The 24945-nt window shown below is 41.5% G+C and overlaps 1 protein-coding gene across 1 annotated transcript in view; it reads right to left on the bottom strand.

Moving 5' to 3' along the window:
- CC2D2B (coiled-coil and C2 domain containing 2B) overlaps positions 1-24945 on the bottom strand; it is a 115324-nt gene that overhangs the window by 29796 nt on the left and 60583 nt on the right. Inside the window, exons 22-31 of the mRNA XM_084845902.1 lie at positions 24596-24688; positions 15777-15871; positions 15323-15493; positions 9107-9209; positions 7896-8005; positions 6740-6836; positions 5097-5195; positions 4785-4967; positions 4454-4657; positions 3872-3961 (exon numbers count right to left, since the gene is read on the bottom strand). Of these exons, the coding sequence (XP_084702028.1) occupies positions 3872-3961; positions 4454-4657; positions 4785-4967; positions 5097-5195; positions 6740-6836; positions 7896-8005; positions 9107-9209; positions 15323-15493; positions 15777-15871; positions 24596-24688 (1245 nt within the window). The remainder of the gene's footprint in view (positions 1-3871; positions 3962-4453; positions 4658-4784; positions 4968-5096; positions 5196-6739; positions 6837-7895; positions 8006-9106; positions 9210-15322; positions 15494-15776; positions 15872-24595; positions 24689-24945) is intronic.

The following is a 24945-nucleotide window of genomic DNA, read 5'->3' as shown; positions in this document are numbered from 1 at the left end:
CACACAAACGAACACTATACATGGAGACAACATATATCTAAAGACTACTTTGAGTCATCAACAATAACCATAAGACAAATCCAGGACCAATTAAAAACAAATCATATGCTGCCAAATGCCTGAGAAAAGAGATAGGTCTTAACCTGGTGCTGAAAAGATAATAATGTTGGTGCCAGGAGGGCCTCATTGGGGAGATCATTCCACAGTTGGGGGGCCACCACTGAGAAGGCCCTCTCCCGTTTTGCCACCTTCCAAGCCTCCCTCAGGGCAGGCACCCGGAAGAAAACCTTAGATGCTGAGTATAGGAGTACAGATAGATTTTGGTCAGGAGAGGTGCTCCATCAGGAATTGCGGTCTCAAGCCATGTAGGATTTTATAGGTTAAAACCAGCACCTTGAATTGAGCTTGGAAGCATATAGGTAGGGATGTACGAATCCCTTACCTGGTTCCAGTCAGGGCATCCGCTGGGGGCGGGGGAGAGGCGATCCATTCCTCCCCCCAGAATCCTCAACGGGGGGAGGCAATCCGGTCCTCCCCCCGGAATCCTGCCTGGCCAGCTCCGCAGCCATGCTGCGGAGCTGCCGGCCGGGCCAATCCGCAGCAGGGCCTCCAGCCGCTGCCAGGCTGGTGCAGATGCAAATAGTGTCCTGTGTAGGGGATGCCATTTGCGTCCCTACGGTAGCCCATGATAGGCTACGTAAATATTTACTTAGCCTATCCTGGCTAAAGCAGGGACGCAAATGACGGCCACTATGCCATTTGCGCCGCTGCTCTTTGCCGTGATAGGCTACGTAAGTATTTACATAGCCTATCACAGTAAAGGCCGCCACACAAATGGCGGCCGCTACACCATTTGCGTGGCCACCTTTACCGTGTAAGGCTACATAATACGTGATAGGCTATGTAGCGGCCGCCATTTGTGTCCCTGCTCTTTGCCGTGATAGGCTATGTAAATACTTACGTAGCCTATCACAGCTGCCTGCAAGGATGCAAATGGCAGCTGCTATGACGGCCGCCATTTGCAGCCGTAGCAGCCCGGCCATGGCCAGCCAGGAGACCAGCTGGAGCCACCACCGCCGCTGGAGCCACCACCACATCCACCCCAGGTGAGGTCCATCCCGGGGGGATTCGGCAGGGGGGCGGGGGGGAAGCTGTTCCGGGGATTCCACGGATTCCGGGAGGCTGGATTCTTTACAAGACTCACTGGAGTCCGTGGCAGAATTCTCTAACATCCCTACATATAGGTAGCCAGCACAAGCAGACCAGATTTGGTCTTATATGTTTGGACCTTCTAGTCCCTGTTATCAATCTGGCTGCTGAATTTTGCACGAGCTGCAGCTTCTGAACAATCTGTCTTCAAAGGCAGCCCTACATAGAGTGCATTGCAGAAATCTAACTTGGAGATTACCAGAACATAGACAACTGAAGCCAGGTTATCCCTGTCCACATAGGGGCATAGCTGGGCCACCAACCAGAATTGGTAGAAGGCACTCCGTGCCACTGAGGCCACCTGAGCCTCAAGTGACAAAGATGGCTCCAGAAGAACCCCCAAGCTACGAATCTGCTCCTTCAGGAGCAGTGCAACCCCATACAGAACAGGTTGAGCACTTTCCATTCAGTCAGAAGAACCACCCACAAACAGCATGTCAGTCTTGTCTGGATTCAGCTTCAGTTTTTTAGCCCTCATTCAGTCCATTCTCACAGCCAGGCACCGATATAGCACATCCACAGCCTCACCTGATGAAGATGAAAAGAAGTAGAGTTGCATGTCATCAGCATACTGATGACAATGCACTCCAAAACTCCAGATGACTGCACTCGATAGTTTCATGTAGATGTTGAACAGCATGGGGACAGAACTGACCCCTGTGGAACTCCAGACTGGAGAATCCACAGGGCTGAGCAATGTTTCCCAAGCACCACCTTCTGGAGCCGACCCTCCAAGTAGGAGCAAAACCACTGCAATACAGTGCTTCCCACTCCCAACTCAGACTGTTGTCCCAGGAAGATACCATGGTTGATGTTATCCAAAGCTGCCGAGAGATAAGGAGAATCAACAAGGACACACTCCCCTTGTTTTTGTCCCACAACACAGGTCATCATACAGGGCAACCACGGCTGTTTCTGTGCCAAAACCCAGCCTGAACCCCAACTGAAATGGATCCAGATAATCGGTCTCATCCAAGAGTGCCTGGAGCTAGCTTGCAACCACCCGCTCAAGGACCTTGCCCAGGAATGGAACATTTGCCACTGGCCTATAATTATTAAGATTTTTCAGGTCTAAGGAAGATTTCTTCAGAAGTGGTCTCACCACCACTTCTTTCAAGTGGCCCAAGACCACCCCCTCTCACAAGGAAGCTTTATCACCTTCTCTGTTCCTTCCCTGCCAGGTTTTATAAGCCAAGAGGTGCAAGGATCCAGTACAGAAGTGGTTGCATGAACCTGTCAAAGCACCTTGTTAATGTCCTCGAGCTGTACCAACTGAAACTCATTCAAGAAAATTCGATAAGGCTGTACTTTTCACCTGCTGTAATCAGGATTTCTTTATGTCTTTTCTGTAGTGACTTTTCTTAGTGTAGAGTTTATATGAACTTTTATTTTAGATCAGAGTGATTGTTTTTAAACTATCTCAGTTCTTACTGAGAGATTGAAGCCTCTTTTTAAAAAAAACTTTAGAGAAATGTATTTATTCCTTTTTATCCTACTTTTATACTTGCAATAATGCCTAAGGTGGCTAATATCCATAAAAACATTGAAATGTCACCATAAGAACAGTGAAACCAAGCATGACAATGACTGGGTTCATTTGCATATCCAACCCCCACTCACAGGTTGTTGTGTGGTGTGAACCCGGTGAGCATGGGTTATGCAAGGGCTAAAACAGGCCATAGGTATGCAAGAGTTGCTTAACCCTTGCATAACCTATGCTTGCTAGGTTCACACAACACAACAACCCCCGAGCAGGGATTGCATACTTCCCACATGCGCCACAGCCCCACACATGCCATAGCCTCACTGTGGGTGCACGTGTCCCCCATGCACCACAGCCTCAATGTGCATTAAATAACCCATGGTGGGCTGTTGTGTTGTGCGAACAGCCCAAATGTAAAGAACAGTATTTAAAATCACAATCAAAATTAAAACAGGAGAGATTCAAAAGCAAATTAATAACTAAGAGCGCAATCCTATGGTCCCTAGACAGCATCTGAGGGTCCCTAGGGTGCAGCAGATTTCCCCCTTCAGGCTGGAGACAGAGCTTCAACCTTGGAGGAGGAGATCCGAATGTGGATCACCCTACTCCAAGCCCTTACCAGTTGTCACAGAAAGCTCTATGATGGCTCCCTCTCCCGAGGTCATGACTCCAACTTCAGGAAGGGAGAAAATTGGTGTGTTGGGGGTGCACTGATGGGAGCGGAGAGGCCATAGATTCAATGCCCTCTCAGCCTCCACCCCCAGAAGAATGAGCAAGTTAGATGAGCTCAGACGCCCATCTAATGAAAAATGCTGTATTGAGAATGGAGACGCTTAAAAAGTCTCCTTTGCTTCTCCTACCACAGGATAATGCTCTAATATTAGTCCAACCAAAGGCTTACCTAAGTATAAATTTTTTCAATAGCTAGAGGTTTTCAAAATATATGAAACAGAATGGCATTTAGTATAGATGTAATATGCTAGACATCTTTTACTTTGGTTTTAAAGGTTTTTATATTAGGTTTTATTATATTGATGCATCTTATGGTCTTAAGATTTGTGAACCACCCAGAGAGTGTTTTCAGGATGGTTAACTAATGCAATTTACATTAAAATAAACCCACACGATTAAACCAATTAAAAATCAGTAGAGCAGTAAAACTTTAAAACTTAGCATTACCTCTGATGTCATCCAAATATCAACATCATCATTTTCATCCACAGTCTCTGATATACAAGGAATTAAAGATACAAATCGTGATATAAGATCCTACAAAATAAGCAGGAATAAGTCTATCACAAGAATGCATATTGGAAAATCCAGGCAACATTATTATATTTGGAGTTATTAAAGCTGTCAAACAGTAGTTTCTGTATTACATATTTTTATATTCTTTATGACAGAAATAACTCTAGTTGGCAGACCAGGGCTGCTTTCAGATGAAGGGCTCCTAGTGCTAACCATCAGAAAACATTGTGTGTAGATATATTCTGTCTTTTCCTTCTTAATATACTTTTTTTCTGGCAAAAAAAGAAAAAAAGATGGAAGAAGTGGTGGGAAAGCAAGGAGGGCTACAAAGTGATGATGACAATGTCTGACGCCCCCTGTAAAATTCTGTGAATAAGACAGTGCAATTGCACAATAAAGGTTTCATCAGGAAACATCATAGAAGACCCAACAGGAAAATTACTTGAAGTATATAGAAGAAAATTTTAATTAAAACTGAATTATCTTATTCTATGATAAATACTCTATACTTACAGAAGCTGAGTTAGGATCATCAGGACACATATCTAGTAATAATTGTGGTGGATTCAGAGAGGTAATATATTTTGTTACTAAAATATTTCTTCCGTGATTGTTAAAAACTGATGTTACTATTCTCCTCTTTGGAAACACTGCCTTGCATGTTTGCTTAAAAATGTATGCTCTTTGCAGTAGCGTTTCAGTTTCATGATCTGCAAGCTAAAAACATACTTAGAACTGAAATTATATTTTTAAATTTCAAAGCAAGTGATTTTTTTCATCTGAATATAGATGAAAATATTGTTTTAGAATTATCTTGTTAAATGGGAGAAACATAAATGCCAACCTTATCTGATTCTAAATTATTTTCCACAGAAGATAGCTGAGGTTCAATAGTGGCAAAGATTGTTAAAAAGGTATATTCTTTCAAGTTCTGCCCATAACATTCTTCTTTAGGGGGTACATACGTCTTACTCCAAGTATATCCAAGCAAAACTGGTGGCATATTTACTTGAAATGTACCACAGATCTGTGAACACATATTACACTCATTAAAACACATGCAAGTGATAAGGTCAGAGCCCAAATGACTGATGACATGACTGCATTACAACGTTATTATTTCAAAAGCAACTCATTATTTCGTCCTGTTTTTTACCTTTGATTGTTCCAGGACTGCAGAGAAAGGAAACATAACTGATCCAAGCCAATTCTTTCTTACATAGGAGTGACCACTACAGCTTTTTGGACAGGCATCCTAATGAAATACATAGCTTAGGTTAATCTTTTCTTGTGTATGTGTGCGTACGTGCACATTCATTATTTAACACTGTTTCCACGGCAGCTAAAATACAATCTTAACACCATATTACATGTCTATTTTCCATTATTGCCATGAATACACAATCAATCTAAAATATTGCCATTGAATAGAGTTAACGTGTTTAATAGGGCCGCAGTGGCTTAGTGGTTAAGACGCTGAACTGCAGACTGGAAGGTCGGCAGGTCAGCAGTTCGAGACCCGAGTTCTACGTGATGGAGTGAGCTCCCGTCTTCAGTCCCAGCTTCTGCCAACTTAGCAGTTCGAAAGCAAGAAATTGCAAGTAGATAAATAGGTACCGCCTCGGCGGGAAAGGTAACAGCGTTCCGTGCACCTCGGTGTTCAGTCATCCTGGCCACATGACCACGGAAGCGTCTTCGGACAGCGCTGGCTCTTCGACTTAGAAACGGGGATGAGCACCACACCCTAGAGTCGGACACGACTGGTTGGGGACACCTTTACCTTTAACATGTTTAATAGACCCAAAGTGTTTTTCCAGCTACAGCTAATCCAAAATACAAATGCACATCTGTACGTAACATAAGTGTATTATCTACACTTTCGGACACTAAAATATTTTTCAGTAATATTCAGTCCTCATGTAAAAATGATGGAGGGAGTGATCATATGCCCCCCAGACAGCATGCGGGAGGGGGGCATAGGGTAGTTTGGTTTCCTGTCTCTGAGGTTAGAGCCAGGGCTCCAATATCGGAGCCAGGAAACAGTGCTCCCTGTCCCCTCTCCCTCGTAGCCAGTGCGGAGAGAACCGTGCCAGCTACCTCTCCATGCTCAGAAAATGGAGCATGGAGACGGGGGAAAGCGGGTGTTCCCGGGAGCGGGGAGGGGAGGAGACGGGGCAGCTGTGATAAACATATCCTATGGCCACCCCAGCCTTCTTCCCTCCCGCTGCGAGGCACCTCCACTAGACAGGCAAAATTGCCTGTCTAGTAGAAATGCAGGGTGGCTGGAGCACGGAGGCAAAGATCGCCTCTGCTGTCCTCCTGCCCTGCACTGGATACTCAGCAGCCTCTGATTTCAGAGGCTGCCAGCAACCCACATAGGATTGTGTCCTAATTTTATTTCTACTGTGAATTAAGCCACAGTTTTAGAAGAAATGGAGACAATATTCAAAACAAAATCAAGAGGTAACGCTTAATAGATATGAAGATGCCAAGGATTTGGAAGACTCTCCATTCTATATCAGACAGCTCCCTAAACATACACTCTTATCTAGTTTAACATGAATTATCTGAAAGACAGTATTCGGTGCACAAAAATAATAGTCCCTTCTTTCCTTAAAACATATGATATTAAATGTTAGAGTGCAACAGTGGTATGTTGGACTCACTAATAACCTTAAATTGTTTGTTCAAAAATGGAAATAAAACCACATATGTAACTTCTTCCAGTTGGGAACATTATTTCTATTTCTGATTCCTTGTACACATTTAGAAACAAACAGCCTTTTATACCTACATTACCTCATGTTTTTCAATCACAAATTCATCAAAAATGTTAATATTTATGTTGTCTTTTATTTTAGATAGTCCTGAAAAAGTATAATCATGGCCTGGAGAGCTGAAACAAAGAAATAAATATTTTAACTGAAATGAAGAAAAACTATGCTCTCTTGTATTTTAATAGTTCTCAATCTGAAAACAGAAAGCAAAAACCATTTTGAAAACACTATTACTTGAACTACGTATTGTGGCTTTGATTTAAATATCTGAAAGCAGTTCTGCATGTACATGAGGATGCCAATCCCCCCACCACCACCACCATCTCTCAAGCCACTCTGGAGGGTTCCTGCCTGGACCAGTTGGAGGGGGTGGGGGGCAGATGATGAAGGTCTGCAGCCAGGAGAGACTCTGAGCTTCACCACACGAGGCTAAAATCCCACATCCTTACTGGGGCTTCTGCTTCCAGATTCTTTGTGGGATTAAGACTGGCTCCTTTACATGGGTGGACATGTGTTTTGAATCAGGGAATTCCTTTCTCAGCAAGTTCTATATGTTTAATTTTACAGCCATTAGATGGTGCTGTGGTTATAGCACAACTCCGTCATTGCACACAGCTGATATATCAGATTAACATTCCTTATCAGGTTATCTCCTATCTTTTTAGAAGTGGGATAAAGGTCAGAAAGCATGGGAGGTGCCCTGGAGGTTGACGATGTTATGTAAAGGACCTGCAAACTTCCATGAGTGACCAATCACAACCATGCAATAAAAGTGTCATGTAGAAATGCTCTTAGTATCACTGTCATTTCCAAAATCTAAAGCCAAAAATTTATAGCACAATCCTATGCATATCTACTCAGAAGTGACCCCACGGATTTCAGTGGGTGTCCCATGTAGTTTATATAGGATTGCAGCCTTAATATTCCTTACCTGGGAGGTTGGGCGTTTTGTAAAAATCATGCAAACTGAAGAGGATCTATTTTGCTTTACTACATCTAACTTTTACTTTCTTCCTATTTTTAGTGTATGTGACAGATATACCATTTAAAGAAAATGCCTAAGAAAATGGAACAGACTACAGTGTAAGAAACATGTGGCCATAGGAAATTTAGAATTCTCACTGAATGGTTTAAGTACCACATTCATTTTTATTAAAAGTAAGATACTGGTAACTTACACAAAATCTACTTGAAGTTCTTCATTCCAACATGGATGGGAGCCATCTGCAGTACTAGTCTGATAAACTGTGTTCTGGAATGTAACTTCTACAAAAGGGTGAACAGCTACCTAAAATAAACATGTAAAGTATATACTTGAATGTAATTATATTTTTGCCTCATTTTCAAACCTATTTACTGTAAATATTTACTTTATTATAGAAAGCAGGCAGATTTTACCAGACATGAGCATATTACCCATCCTTCTTAGAGAAAGGTGGCAGGGGCGGAGGGGGGAGAAGAGAAATTAAATAAAATCAAAGTTACACATGTAAAATGTCAATCTCTTTCCCTTGAGAATATCATATACTCAAGAGGCATTACAAGAGCACACTGCAATGCCCTCTAGTTCTCATCCTATCAAAACAGCATTTTCAGTTTCCACTTATACTAAAGGAAACATGAAAAAGGCTCATTTCTATCATTTCTGTCTAGTGCCTACTGGGAATTATCATAGCAAAGGAATCCATCAGAAGATTTGCAGGTAACTGGCAGTACGTTTTCATACTAGACATGCATCCCATATATTGCAATGTTTTATTCTAGATTATAGGAGCATTTTAAATAATATTTAGAGGCACTTTATACAATCAACGGAATCAAGTAGTGAAGTTTTTTTTTCCTGCTGCAGGTGGGTTGTATGCATGAATGCTCTCCTGTGGGAAAAAAATCCCTATATGTAGAGAATTAGCTCATCAGAGAGAACAGGTATGGAAGACACTGTTATGCCATCATCATTAAAAATGAAATTTTAGAAGAACCCCACTCTCTAAAGCAAATGTACTTTTCTGCAGCAGCTAAATAATAAATTGTGTTTTTCTATGGCTGGCAAGACAACTTCCAAACCCTTTGCACTGAAGCTAAGTGAAGTCTCGCCAGAGGAACATGGGTATTGATTCTGGCACATATTGCTCCCTTACCCCGCAATGTAAACATCAAAATCCACCCACCAAACAGCATTCAAATTAACGAAAATACCCAAGATTCTGAAGTAAAGAATATAGTTGATGACAAAAATCTGGCCTCTTCATTTAATCAAAATAAATTTTAAACATCATGTGGAACACTGTATATATGTACTGCTGTTTTGTTCAGGTCTTTAAATAAATATCTATACAAGTGATTTGGAAATCTAATTTAGAGAGCATAAAAATTGCAATTTCATAATTACCTCACTTAGAAGATCAGCTGTATAGGCTACATTTCCTGGCAAAATAGGTCTGCCTCGAGACATACGATTTGGTAAATAAGATGGTGAATGAGCAACTGCAACCCTTGAGATGGGAAACAAGAATGGCAAACATATTTCATTCTGTTTCTCTCATTAAAATGCATGAAAATTTCCTATATATTTATACATAAATAATTGTCTGAGTGTTAATAGAAAAGCTAGTGGAAGCTGCAGTACAAGTTTGCAGGGGTGGAAGGCAGGAAGAGACCACTTTGAAATTTGAGTCACAACTGAGCCATTTATCTTTACAAATTTCAGAAAGGAAAAACCTGAGTCTAATCAGAAGAGCAACCTCAGCAGGTAGGCAGCCAGCTTTTCAGTCCACTGACAGCCATTTTATTTGAAGTAACTTCCATTGATAATTTGACTTATTTTCTTATGTTTAGGACTTCATGTAGGACTTCAATCAGGTGGGGGCTGAGATTTATAAAAGGCAGTAAAAGAGGGTTGGAGAAGGTAGAAGCAATTATGAGGTTAAAGTAAGGTGGGATGATCTCAGGCACCAGTCACAAAAAGGGAATAGGAGTATAAGGCAGAGTCCTCATGCTAGCAATGAGTTGCTTGGACTGAGGAGCTAGGTCTGAGGCCTGGGCTTTATAACAACAACAACAAATACTCAGATGTATACCTGCTGCCAACTGACATTTGGTTTCCTTGAAGCCCAGATGTCAGTCTGCCAGGCCTGAAGTAAGAACAGAGCACTGGTGGCATACGATGTAAAGTATTGGAAGCCCTAGTCTGAGATTCATCCTGGAACCTTACAGGCAACTTTCACTCTTTCAGATAGGATCCAGGGTGGGGATGCACAACCTTTTTGGCTCCAAGGCCCACATCAGGTGTCTTCTGGGGTGCCAAGGGCCACACATACATGCACCTATGCTCTCAAAACTGCCGCTATTAGGAGTGGTAAAGCCACAATCTGGACTGCTTCAGGGTCACTGAGGAGGGAGGAGACTGCATCCCACACCCCACCCCAGTGACCCTGATCTGATTGTTGCTTTACTGCTGCTATTAGGAGGGCTGACACTATTAGCAGGGCTTGATAATAGAGAGATGACCTTTCATGTGGAGGAGTTGGACTGATAATGGAATTTATACTTTGGATCAGTTAATAGGTGTGGATGATCAATTGTTATCATTTTCAGTATTCCAGATTAGATATCATTTACCATCTAGTGTTAGTTGGGAGTACATTCAGCTTCAGCCTTTGCTGGAGTCTATATACAGACCATTAGTGATGAGTGCTTCAGCGCTTCCTGCACTGTTGGAGGAATTAATTGGTTCCTTACAGAAAGCTAAGCCTACAGTGACTGTTTATAAAAGTCTTTTGGAATGTGGTAAAGTAGATGTTCAGAAGGTCAGAGATGGATGGAATGAGGAACTGGAATGGTCTATAAAGTGTAATCAATGGAAGGTTGCCTTAGCTTCCATATGTACTATTTCTGTAGATTTAAAACAGAAACGGATCCAACAAAAATGGATGTTTCATGTAAACTGGACACCACAGAGGCTTGTTAAGAAGACGCTGGCTAGCTCAGCTAGATGCTGGCGATGAAATGAGGACAATGCCTCATTGAGGCATATGATGTGGGCATGTCCTGTAGTGGCTTCTTTGGGATTGGAAGTTATTGCTTGTATAAATTTTGTTTTTGAAAAATCAGCGAAAATAGCAAATGTACATGCACTTTTAAATTGCATCCCTGTGATGTGGGGGATTAACAGCAAAGTGGATACTAAGAGCATTTATAGTTGCAAAGAGACTTGTATTTGAAGCTTGGAATGAAAACAGCCACTCAATGGACTGAAGATCTCACTGCTCTTGCTACATTTGAGTGTATCTCCTACAACCGTCAAAGTTGTATGGATGGTTATTTAGATATATGGACTGCTTATATTAACGCACATATATGAAATAGAAGTGTAAAATCCTTTCCCCGCTTTGTGTTCTCCCCACCCCTTTTCCCTATATCAAAGGAAATGTTAATGATTACTGTGTACTGATATAGTTTATGATATGAATTCTCCCTTTTTGTTAACTGTTGATGTTGCAAATAAAAAGATTAAATAATATTTTTTTTAAAAAACTATTAGCAGGTCCGCCGCTATTAATGGCAGTAGAGCAGGGATCTGGGCTGCTACCCCCTCCCTGCCCCAGCCACCTTGACCCAATCACTGCTTTACCACACCATTAGCACTGGTAAAGCAGTGATACAGGCTGTTTCAAGGATGTGTGGGAGGGAGGAGGCAGCATCCTCCCCACCTCCAATCCAGCTTCATTGCCTCCATTAGTGCTGCAATTTTTTCAGCACTGGTGGCAATTTTCATGGTGATAGCTGGGGCTCTTGGGCAGCCACACACTAGGGTTCTCTTCATACCTGGCATTTTATCCCACTACAAACAGGTCCTTTTGTTTCCCGGATTGTTTCTGGGATTTAGACTGGCCCTGCATACAGGCATTTCTCATTGTGCTTTCCTCCGCTATATACCTTTTCATGGCTGGGCAAAGCTGCACAGAAAAATCGTGACAGAAGGTGGCTGATGGCCCCTTGGCCCCTCCCCTCCACTGATCATTGGTTCCTGTAACATGATTGATGGCTCCACCTGTCCCTCCACTTCTCCATAGCAGGAGGGAAGTCGGAAGCCCTTCTACTGACCGGGATAGTGGGCTATGGGAACTGGTCCCCTGACCCCCTCCTTCCTCCGACTTTGTGGAGAGGGAGAGAGTCTTCTCAGTGGCTTACCCCAACTGCTGCAGTAGCAGCTGACAAGGTTGCTGGCACTGGTAGTCCTTCTCTGCTAAATATGTCAGTATGTGATGGAATTAAATGCAGTACATTGCTTGCACTACTGAGTTCGAATGGTATACTGATTTCTGGGTTCCCAACTACAGAAATAAGAAATCCACAAACAGACCTTTATACGGTCAATGCACCAAGCCATACCTAGCAGCCCCCACCCTAAGGTGACCATGTCATGGGGACACCTTCTTCATTAGACCTGGCTTGTTTCCCACCACCCTGTGCTGTTGTTGCTTTTCTCCCTTATTCTGGCTTCCCAACGACCCTGTAAGGTGGGCTAGAAGAAGAAATAGTGGCCTGCTTGCTTCCCAATCATACAGATGTTTTCACAGGCATGAGTGCAAGTCCATTCAATGGCTGTATGCAGGTACATGCCAACACTCTGCAGATGTCTGCCTCATGGTCTTCCATGCCATCCTAGATGGTTGCCACTCAGAAGACCTTGTGGCAGTGATTGCGGTGGTTTGCTGCAGGTGGGAGGAAGTAATATGGAAAACCACCTCAGCATTACTGTCTTATCTAAAACCACTCCACACACAAAAAAGAAACCATTAAAAATGACTATTCCAAGCCCTGCATGGTGAATTTATTCAGGGGAGGAGAAAAGGCATTTTTAATACCCATTGAAATCCTAACTGTCAAGCCTTTCTCCTGTGTGGCTGAGAAGGGAGACTCCCCCATCCACCCTGGGAGGAAAAAAAGCCCATCAAATTGGTGAACAAAAGGGAGAAGAAGCAGTCCACGAAGTCAATGGGAGGGGGAAGTTCCAAGTAAATGCATTGAAGGGGATGGGAGACCATAAGACTGCTACTCTAAGTAGATATACAGTGCCCTCCTATGCATGCCTACTTAGAAGCAAGCCACACAAATTTCAATGACACTTACTCCCAGGAAAGGAAAGGGTCAGGAGTATTTATGAAGCCAGAGCCTGAGTTCAACTTCACAATATGATCAACAAGTCAGTTCAGCAAAACTCCATCTTTTAATGTAGATTTTCTTCCTGTTGCAATTAGAACTGACACTGGCCTCTAAACAGTTTGAGGATTGTAGAAGTAAAGCACAAGGTTTGTGGAGAAAAAGAAGACATCCCTGTGCCCTTTAAAAAACAAGTACAGACTTACAGCCAATGAGTTTACTCAGAAGTAAGCACTGCTGTGTACAGGAGGATCTCAGAGAAGCATTTGGGATGGTTAACCACTTTACAGTTCAAGTCTGTGCATGCCTACTCAAAAGTAAGCCCTACTGATGTCAATGAAACTTACTCTCAGGTAAGTGTGTATATGATTGAAGGCAAAAATGCAACCCCCCACATATCTGGGGAAACAGTGATGTATGTGCAGCAGTGCCCATAGTGGAATGAAAGAGAGGCAGAAACAGTCACTGGAAGTGCGGTCAGTGACCTGCCCCCTCCCCACCCCCACTGATTTGTTGTCATGACAATGTTATTCAGCACCACCCAGCAACACCCCCTAGCATATGCCCACACAAAGTGGGACAAAGCACTAAAGCGGAAATACACAGGGAGGAAATGGCGATTTCAATCGCAAGCACAGAAAATGCCAGGTTTTCCCTGTTCTCAGATAACACAGGAAGAGGGAAGGGAAGTTGTGAGATAGCAGCAGGAGAGTAGCGGTGGCATTTAAAGCTCCCAGGAAAACCTGTGATTAAAGAACGATCATGCTAAAAAACCAAGGTGGCCTAGGGCCTGGGAGGGCCCACATGTAGCCCACAGGTTGTACACCCCTGCATTAGAGGAATGGGATTATGGTGAACAACTTGGACCTTTCAGTTGGACTATGGTCTAGCAGTGCTGGTGAGGATAGCAGAGCATTATCAGGAATTTCCACCAGTTGCCACAAATCCTATGTGGTCATAGAGGTGCATAGGACCACTGCTGTATATTAGCCCTTAGCACTGCAAGCTTGGAGATTTTCAGGAATTTAGATTCCATATGAGTTCATGGAGGTTTGGCTGGTCCCAGCATAGCACCTAATACTGCAGTGATAAAAGAAGGGCAAGCCAATTTCCTCAAAGCTCATGAAAACTTTTTTGAGGAAAACCATTTCCTCAAAGCTCAAGGAAAACAGGGAAGGAAACCAACCTTTGCTACTGGTAGCCTTGTTTATTCCAAAGGCTCAATGGCTTAGGAGTGAAGATTTCAGCAGGAATCTCCTTGGTGTTATGAAAGAGGCTTGCAAGGATCAACCTTAAGACTGAACTGAAGGCTCCGAGTCAGGATGGAGTTGCCCAAAGGATACTGACAAGAAGAGGTACACCCTGTTGCCCTCACCATTGAGTGGTAGGCACTCGCATTGCATGGGATGTATTGTATGTAAAACTGACGTTAGTTTGCCTGTTGCAGATCATATTCAGTGATTCAGCAAAGTTCTGGCCCTTTATTTAATCCACATCTTGTGTCTCATTTCTCCATTCAGTGTGTGGGAAGCAATGACAGTTAATAGTTTTCTTTGTGCTTGACTGCTTGTGCAAAATCATGAATAATGCATCTGTTCAGAAAGTCTTAACGAAATGGTATACACTGCTTACACTGGTGTAGTTTCAAGTCAATGGGACTACAACAGTTTAAGCATTTTGTGATTTGTCTCTCTGTCAATGAGTGTTGTTAAATATATTTAGATTCTCTGAAAGGAAATTCTGTTTGCATTCAAGCTACAGTATGGTGTTTAGTAAACCAAATTGTTTGCATAATAATAAGTTTGAAAGAAGGCCATGCATTCCTAGGAGCACATTTCCTCATGAAAATGATTTTTTGTCTTTGTTTCAGAATACACTAGAGCCTTGACTTTGCAAATGATTTGATTAGATTTGGTGACTATTATGCTAAATGTGCTCTTTCACAACACCCTTCTACATATCTGTACACTAAAATAGTCTTTCACAGCACAGTAGAACTTCAGATAAAAATAGAACAAAATGCTAATAATGTGTTAATGATAAGAAGCTACAGTAAAGTATGAACTATATTTTAAGAGATAATATGTGTACCCTATAGTTCTACTAATAATACTTCTCTTTCACTTTATTTTCTTGTAAATATATGTCTTTCTAGTGTAACCAGTATTTCTGTCACATTTTGTCTTTATTCAGTGACCTTTAAACTACATTTCATAGCTGCAAATATTTACCTAAATATTTATAGCAGTTATTCTTAACAGTTACTCTATATTTATTTTTTGGCTCTAGAAGTTAAATAATGCATTTAACTGAAAACTTCATACTGAAAAAACATATAGAACTAGACTATGACATCTCTCTACAGTTTCCTGTGTATTATACATACAATGACTGTAGACAGTCTTACTCAAGACTTTTATAATTCTATGAATTCTATACCTACTTGGTTCCTGGTGCCTTTCTTGCAGGAATGTTATATGCTCTCAATATTCTGATGAGAACTTTAACATCTCCATCAGAGACAGCCTGTGCTGGAACCTTGCGTCTTTCTTTCCTTTGTGGTTTCAAATGTCTTCTGCGTTCAGCTAGCTTAAAAACTGCATTACTCAATTGGCTAAATAAAAAAAAATGAAATAATTTAGATCAGATTAACATATACTCATATAAGAAAAGTGTAAACCTTAGTTATGTGTTTTGTAAGTTCATTTTTTCTAGAGTTATGAAAATTTAGTTCTGAGCAATATAAACATTCTTTAGTGTTTTTCTACCTTCAAGATTCTTGTAATAAAAAAGTGTAACATTTAATATTGTAGACTGTTAACCAATCATTTTCTAAAGATTGCCCAGCCCAGCCCAATTTAAAGGAAACCCTTTGAATTTATATTGTAATTATGTACCTCATAGATATGATTTCTTCATAATCACTCACAATATCTGATAAATTAAATTTGTGCCTAATGGTCACAATTCGTTTTGTAACTTGTTTCCTCATCTGTAAAACAAAATGTATTTAATAAACATGATTTGAAACTAAATCATCATGAGTTTGTCTACATAGACAAAATTTCTTCATGGAATTGTTTCTTAATGCATTGAAAATGACCATGTAAACCACTCAGATCAGTCAGGGAACCTTTTCTAGTAGAGACATTGCTCAAAGCAACATATACTGCTAGGCAAAGCTTCTACTTCTAGTCCAAAAGAAAAAGGAGTAGGTTGCATCTGAGGGTCAAACTATGTGTTACATTAGGCACATGGTTTGTCCTTGAGTACAAGATTTTTCCTTTACAAATAGGAAGCGTAGTGTGTGGCCAGGGGGAAGCAATCTGTATTGGGATCCAAGGGGGGGCGGGGCATGGGGATTTAATCATTTGACACCTGCTGGAGTTTGGGTTAGAGGGCCCACGCCTGCTATTCACATGGAAGAACAAGCTCACATTCACTCCAGTGGGAGCATTTCCCCCCATGCAAATAACAGGCACAGTGGGCTCATCTGGATCAGAACCACAATATGGGGCAAAGGGTTAGAGTATCCTACCTCCCTCCCATACTGGGATCCCAATCTGGGTTTCTACACACACACACAGCTGGCGATTTGTGAAGGAAAAAATCTGTACTCAAGAGCAAACCAAGTTATTAGCAACCAACTGATCCAGTCAGCAGATCTCACAATAGAATTTATGCATCACTTAACATATAAAAGTAAAATTCAAAAAGCAAATCAAATGTTAATTTGATAATTTCTGTATTAATACAGAAAACCATTAGTATATTTAATTAGTTAATATTTTAGCTTGTATCCTCATTGCTCTTAACAAAAATTTAGCTACAGTTTCTAAGATAAATTAATTACTATAAGAAATAAAAGAACATGATATTCAGATGATGTTCTGAGATACAAAGCGATCAATGGATTGATTAACTCTTTATGGATATCACAATACAAATTACAGAAAAGAAAAACATGGCTTACTGTTTCAGTTGCCTGTCAGCCACAAGGACATAATCTGTTGGAATAAGCTATCCCCCTAAATTTCCCATCCAAGAGAGCTAAAGGTATCACACTGAGATGTGCAAGAATTAACGTTCTCGTGTACTTTGAAATGTTTAGGGTTGTAGCCAATGTTAGTCTAACTTAAGCCCAATTCATTTCAATGGGTCTACCCCATTGGATACAACCCTTAATTTCTACAAATATTTGCCTTGAAAATTAACAGAAGCCATGTAAATGCCAATAACAAAGGAGACATGATCTTATTTGCTGCTGAACATGAATTTTGAAGATCCATACATTTGATATGCTGGATAACACAAGATCTAGCTTTATCAGGACCTTATGAAAAAAGCAACAATGAAGAAAACCCTTAAAGGAGGGATGGGGAACATGAGGCCCTCCAGAAGTTGCTGGATTGAAACTCTCATAATCTTTCACCATTGGCTATGCTGGCCAAGGGTGATGGGAGTTGCAGCCCAACAACGTCTGGAGGACTACATGTCCCCCGCTCGCAGCCTAAAGTATGTATTTTATAATTTTCATCCTTAAATGTACATACTGATCTGAATGAAGTAATGATAAATAACTAGATGAAAGAACAGGGAACATTAAACAAAGACAAAGTTTCACTGCTGGAGACCAAGCCTTGGCTTCTACAGAATTCAAGCCTGTCTCTAATCTCAGAACTGCAGGTACCACACAAATGGACACACCAAAGATTGTCTTTAAAAATCCGGATTGTATTTTTTCAACACTTGGATTAAACTCATAATCTGAATTTGAACACCATATAGAAGCTGAGCAAATGATTTAGCAGTAAAAGGGTACAATACTGAAGAGATATAACAGCTCCCTTTAGAACAGAAAAAACACTGAATAACAGCCATACTATTACATGCATTTTCTATAACATAATTCCTAGGAAGTGTCCAAGATAAAGAAAAGTGAAACAGAATTCCTAAATATTTATATGGTGAAACTTGCTCAAGTGGATGTCAATCTCAAGACCAATTTTATATTTTTATATTTCTTGAAAATACTAAAACCTTGGTTAACTGAAAGACTTTCATTCTTAAAATAATTAGAAAATTGTTTTGTAAATCCTGCCTGCTCCTCACCTAACATATTTTATATCTCAAGCCAATCCTGATATTAGGATAAAGCACGCTAGAGTATCATTTTCTAATAACACATAGCAGGCTTACTGGTCTACAGGTAGAAGGGTCAAATTCACACCACTTTTTATGAATTGAAATGATCATCACTGACAGCCCTGGGCTACCAGCTTGCCCCTGCCCCCCCCCCCATGCAACAAGCACTCCCTCCCAGGGAGAATTTGCCCACAGCTTACAACTGATTGATAGCAACTGCCACCACCCCTTTTCTCAGCCTCAAACCCAAGATAAAGGGGACTCCAAGGGCCCAAGCACATTTACCTGCCTGAACTGAAAAAAGCTCCTATAGGCATGAATCCAAATACTCTGGTAGTGTAGCTCAGTGGTCAGGCACATGAGAGGAGGAAATCTTTCTCTTAGACGTGGTCAACATTCACACTCCCAAACCTCCAGTCCAAGTTAAGAGACATTTATTAAAGACAGCATAAAAAGATATAGAAATGGAAGCAAGGATAGCCAAAGAAAATAAAACATGAAATCAATCAAGATGGCCTGCACTGAACACTTAGGAGACTCACCAACTGGAGAATAGGCCACATACATCCTCCTAAACTAGGTGGATTCTTCGGTTACATAAGAAGAGCCACACTGGATCAGACCAAGGGTCCATCTAGTAAAAAAATTCTGTTCACACAGTGGTCAACCAGCTGCCCACAGGAAACCCACAAGCAAGACATGAGTGCAACAGCACCCTCCTATCCATGCTCCCCAGCAACTGGTGTACATAGGCATAGTGCCTCTGATACTAGAGGTAGCATATAGCCATCAGGACTAGTAGCCACTGATAGCCTTATCCTCCAGGAATTTGTCCAATCCCCTTTTAAAGCCATCCAATTTGGTGGCCATCACTACATCTTGTGGAAATGAATGTGATAGTTTAACTATGCGCTATGTGAAGAAATACTTCCTTTCATCTGTACTGAATCTCCACCCAATCAGCTTCATGAGATGACCCTGGGTTCTAATATTATGAGAAAAGGAGAAAAATGTCTCCCTATCCACTTTCTCCAAATCATGCATAATTTTCTACACCTCTATTATGTCTCCCCTTACTCACCTTTCTTCTAAGCTAAACAATTCCAGTTATTGTAACCTTCCCTCGTAGGGGCGTTGCTCCAGCCCTGATCATTTTTCTGCACTTTTTCTAGCTCTACAATATCTTTTTTAGGTGTGGTGACCTGAACTGTACACAGTATTCTAGTGTGGTTACACCATATATTTGTCTAAGGGGACTATGATATTGGCAGTTTTATTTTCAATACCTTTACTTATGCCTAACATGGAGTTTGCCTTTTTCACAGCAGCTGCACACTGGGCTGACATTTTCATTAAGCTGTCCACCACAACCCCAAAATCTCTTTCTTGGTCAATCACCACTAGATCAGATCACCACTACCTCAGCTTAAACTTGAGGTTGGGATTTTTTGTCCCAATGTGTATCACTTTACACTTGCTTACATTGAACCGCATTTGCCATTTAGATGCCCATTCTCCCAGTTTGGAGAGATCCTTCTGGAGCTTCTCACAATCCCTTTTTGTTTTAACCCTCCTAAATAATTTGGTGTCACCAGCAAACTTGGCCACTTCACTGCTCCTAATTCCAGATCATTTATGAGTAAGTTGAAAAGCATTAGTCCCAATACAGATCACTGTGGGGCTCCACTGTTTACATCCCTCCATTGGGAGAATTTACTATTTATTCCTAATCTCTGCTTTCTGTTACTGATCCATAAGATGATCTCTCCTCTTATTCCATGACTGCTAAGTTTGCTCAGGATTCTTTGGTGAGGGGCTTTGTCAAAAGCCTTTTAGAAGTTCAAGTAAAGACTAAGTAGAGAGGGTTCCATAGAGGGAGCATGTCTAGATGGCAATGGACACCAGTGGCAATACAAAAACACACACACCAAGATCCTTTATTGGGATTGGCAAGGGGTGTGCATGCGTGTGTGTGTGTGTGTGACAGCTGCCATGTGAATCAGTTAATGAGCATCCTGTCACATCTGCAAGGAAGCTGGTTCTCGCCTTGTGGAGACTGAGGCTGTCTCTACATGAGCGATTTATTGCACGCTCGTGATTGGTCACTCAAGTCTTCAGGTCCTTTACACAACGTCCTCAACCTCCAGGACGACTCCAGCACATTTTCCCCTTTATCCTACTTTCAAAAAGATCGGAGATAAGCTAGTAATAAAAGTTAATGGCGCCATATCAGCAGTGTGTAATGCTGGTGTAGTACTATAAACTTGCTGAAGAAGGACTTTCGTAGAGTCAAACCGGTGTCTGCCATGTAAATGCTTGAGCACATTTTTCGAGCAGGCTGATTGGAGGGAGAAGAGGGTAAAATGCCTCCCTGCAACAAAGGGAAATACATTTGATCCCCCACCCCACCAAGCTCAGAATCAATGTCCTCTGTTGATTCAGACCACCCCATTAAGTTCAAGCGGGCTTACTCCCAAGTAAGTGAGCCGAGGACTGCAGACTTACAGCACAATCTTACATCTACTCAGAAGTAAGTCCCATTGAGTTCAATGGGGCTTACTCCCAAGTAAGTGAGCCAAGGACTGCAGACTTACAGCACAATCTTACATCTACTCAGAAGTAAGTCCTATTGAGTTCAATGGGGCTTACTCCCAAGTAAGTGAGCCGAGGATTGCAGACTTAACAGCAAATCTTATGTCTACTCGGAAGTAAGCTTTCCTGGGGGCTGCAAGGAAACAGTACAGCACAAGTCAAGACTCCTTTCCCTACTCCTTTGCACACATGTCAGGGAGGGAGGGAGAGGCTCCCTTGATTCAAACCATGTATCTGCCATGTGAATGAGCTCATCATAATTCTAGGGATGTATGAAAGTCACTTACCTGGTCCCACAGCTTGCTTCGCGGTGGGGGGGAGGCGCTTCGGTTCTCCCCCCGAAGTTCAGGCCGGGGGGGGAGGTGCCCCGCCTCGCCCGGCTGAAATTCAGGCCTGGGGGGAGGCGCCCCGCCTCGCCTGGCCGAAATTCAGGCCGGGGAGAAGCGCCCTGTCTCCCCGGCCGCAAAATAAAAAGTGAATGTTAAAAACACACACACACATGATAGGCTACGTAACGATTTACGTAGCCTATCACAGCTAGATTTCCAAAGTCAGCTGTGATAGGCTATGTAAATCGTTACATAGCCTATCACGGGTGACTTTGGGAAAAAAAAACGCGTAGGCAAATGGCGGCGCCCATGGGCGCCGCCATTTGCGTTCCTTATTTGGGCCCGGGTAGTCTACGTAAAGATTTACGTAGACTACGGTGAAAATAAGGGCAACGTAAATCGTTATGTAGCCTATCACGTGTGTGTGTGGAGTTTTTTTTACATTCACTTTGTAATGGTGGCGGCGGCAGACGGTCGGAAGACCGGCCGCCGCCCCCGCCCCTGCCCCCGCCAAAACGCCGCCAAAACGCCGCCAAAACGCCGCTGGGACCCGCCGCCGAGAGGGACATTCGAGGGAGGTAAGTCCCATCCCGGGGGGAGCGGAGAATTTCACCGCCAATTTCGGGGGGCCGAATGCGTTGGCATTCGGCCTCCCCGAGTTTCGTGGAGAAATTCTCCACCATCCCTACATAATTCCACAAAGAAATTGAAAGCAGAAAGCCAAGGGAAGTATGTGGCTTTTTTGCTAAATGTAGAGACACCTTGAGAGGTAAGCTAGAAAGGTGCTGATTGAAGGCTTCCCCCATTCTGTCAGGCAGGCATTGTATATTCAGAAGCCCGGGAAAGTCATGCCTGCCCGGGATGCAACTCTTAGAGGTTATTAACCTGTTTACAGAGAAAGCTAACATGACAGCTTTGGTCAGGGTACAGGGCATCATTACAGATGCCTTATGCCAAATTTGTAGCTCAAGGCCTATTTTATTAATAAAAATAAAAGGAGCAGACAAAACTGGGAGCCACCGATCAACATTGGCCTTAAATAATTTGGGATGCTTTTCTCGATTTCAAGGGTAAGATCAGATCCTTAACTTCCTAACAGGCAACAGGAGCCCATTCTGGGAGCATTTAAAAATCTACCCTTTGATCAATTAAGAGAGTCTTTATATCATTAAAGATCTTATAAAAACGTTGTTCCCAAACACATGAAGGAATCCAATAGAGTCAGGAATTCCAAAACAGCCTCTCCACCCACCCAAAACCATTTACCAGAAAGATTTACTATCTTTGTTAGAAGAAGCTATTAATATCTTCCACAGTTCCTGCTTCATCAGTTGTTTCTTAAAAGCAATTAGGGACTTATACTTCTTGAACTGAAAGAATCTGGTAAGATTTTAACACTGACTTTTTAATAGTGCTGATAGACATTATTCAGTTGGTGTTTTTCATGAGGGCACATTGTTGATCAAACCACTGGTTAGGGGGAAATACTGAGGCTTTCTTTGATGGTATCCTATCAACAATAATACTTCTCTGAAGAGCAGAAATTAAATGATCAAATGTTTGCAGAATCTCATTTTCCCTTTTAGGAACTATTATTGCCGATTTCAGGATACACTCTCGGATGAAAAGTAACAATGACATTTTCTCATACACGTTTGCCTATGCCTTAGTTACGTTTGTTGTCAACTGGTACAGGATATCATGTTTAATTCTCCTTTTGCATCCTTAAACATGCAGACATTCACAACTACATTGTGCTCTAAAGGTTTTTGTAATGGGTACTGGAGCGTCACCCAACTCATTGGGCTCTAAATACTGTCTATATATCCATTTCTCAGAGGTTATTCATTTATGAGCCAGGTTAATGCAAGCATATTCCCTGACAAAAGATTCCCTGCTTCTTAGAAATCCTTAAAATTTGAGCCAAAAAGCTGTAAGTTAAGAGCAATACAATCCAACTGGCTGCAAACCCTTTCTAGAGTATCTGCAACCAAGAAATAATGTCCAGCTAGGATCTGATTATCCACCAAACCATACCCAGGATGAGTATTACCATCATCTTTATTAAGGGAAGACAATTTAAGATAATTTTTTCTACAAAATTAGGAACAGGTACATCTGTTTTTAAACAAGCATATTGATTAGACATATAAACTAAAATGTCATTAAAATTACCCTGAGTTGTTGAAGGACTTAGAAAACCATCAATTTTACTTTGTTTAGAAAGGGGGCAATCCCAGTATCTTGCAATATAGGAGTTCTTATAATTGCCCATAACAATAACAAAAATAAGGCAATTTCCTCAAATACTATTAAAATAGCTACAATCTTAAATAAAATGGGGAAAAATAAAGTAAAAATGTGAAAACAGCAAATAAGCAGGTAATCCCCCAACACTTCCGTCCATATACACAAATTGTATAACCTCTCAGAAGGAGAAGCAAGGAAACAGTTCTCACAGCTGAAGAGGATAGGCTTTCCTCTCAGGACCTTTGGTTTAAAAAGCCATTTAAATAAAGTTTAACAGTGAAACTGAGGTCCAACGTTGTCACCACCAGTCAAAAGCCTTTGTTTAAGAGCCTCCGATCAAAAGCCTTTTGGCTCTTACCCTGCAGCTTGTACCAAAGGTTTATGTCAAAGTGCCTCCATTTTATAGCTGAGGAAATGCAGCAGAAAACAAACCTGGTTGGAGACTCAGCAGCAGGCAATAATCCCCTTCCATTCCCAATAAAGAAGCCTTGCCCATATGATTAACATAACACATAGTTTGATCCTGAGATGTTGCTGCACATGATGGCATCAGACCCATCTCTCCTGCCTCACTCTCCTATAAGGCAGGAGGTGGGGCCTGATTTTAAGAGCAAAGGGGTTTGCAAGTGTGGAGACCTGAACCCTCTGATACTCTGGCAGGTTCTCTCCCCATAATCTGTCGCCTGAAGTCTTCCCTACCGCCTCTAGACTTTAATACCAGGAATCGGTCCAGGGGAGCAAATCTAACAAGGCAAACTACATGGAGGGATTAGCTTTGCTCACTCATGCACCCCTTTAGCTTTTAAAACTCTTGCTTTATACTTCAATTCTTGCTTTATACTTTTGTAATATCAAATACCAAGTATAACAAAACAAAAATCATAGACATACTTGTTGGTCCATTAGAGAGAGAGAAAAATATCCAAAAGCCACAATAGTATAATAGCTTTATTAGGACCAACCAAATGGTCACAAAATACTGAGCAAACTTCAGAGTTCTCCAGAACTTTCCATCAGGGTGGATGTTAAACAAGGGTAGGGGAAGAGTAAACAGCTGGGCATGATATTGTTCCAAAGTCTTCAGTTTTTAACAAACTGGTGGGAGCACAGGCCCACTGGGAAACTTAAGACAGATAGGCTACATTTTGTGAACTGCCCAGAAAGCTTCGGCTATGGGGCGATATAGAAAAATAATTAATGAAATCTGGTCTTTGTTGCTGATGCACTGATGACATCCTGGGCAAGCATGCAACACTGATATGACACCCCATGTGACACAATGTAGCACAACAGTCCTTGGGCCCAAACCAAATTGAAATAATACATAGTGGTATTTCCAGCACAAGCAAGTGGTTTTGCAGCCATTTCTTTTCTAATATTAAATTTATGAAATATCATACCATCCTAACAAAATTGGCAGAACTGTTCCTTTGTGCAGAAATAGGATCCATATCTGTCATCAACATGCCCTTTTCTAATTGGCTTCCATAGTCCTAAAATAAGAATTTGGTTATTATTATTATTTACTGAGTGTTCAGGCAGACAGAAAGTATCAAAATTGCTACAATTATATTCTACTTTCCCATTAGATATGGAGACGCTTATAATTTCAAGTACTTTGTCTCTCAGAGTTTAAAATAATACTTTCTATACATTTTCCTATATGAATGAATGTATGACCCGATTTTCCTTATTTTAGTATTTTCTTGTTTTGCCTATATGTTTTTCAAAGATGTTACTTCTTAAAAGG

This window comes from Heloderma suspectum, chromosome 3 (genome assembly GCF_057233095.1).
Source record: "Heloderma suspectum isolate Gila_16-S chromosome 3, 16-S_ref, whole genome shotgun sequence".
In the NCBI taxonomy this organism is placed as follows: domain Eukaryota; kingdom Metazoa; phylum Chordata; class Lepidosauria; order Squamata; family Helodermatidae; genus Heloderma; species Heloderma suspectum.
The sequence above is the reverse complement of the archived record's forward strand: the minus strand, read 5'-3'. Positions and strand labels throughout refer to the sequence as shown.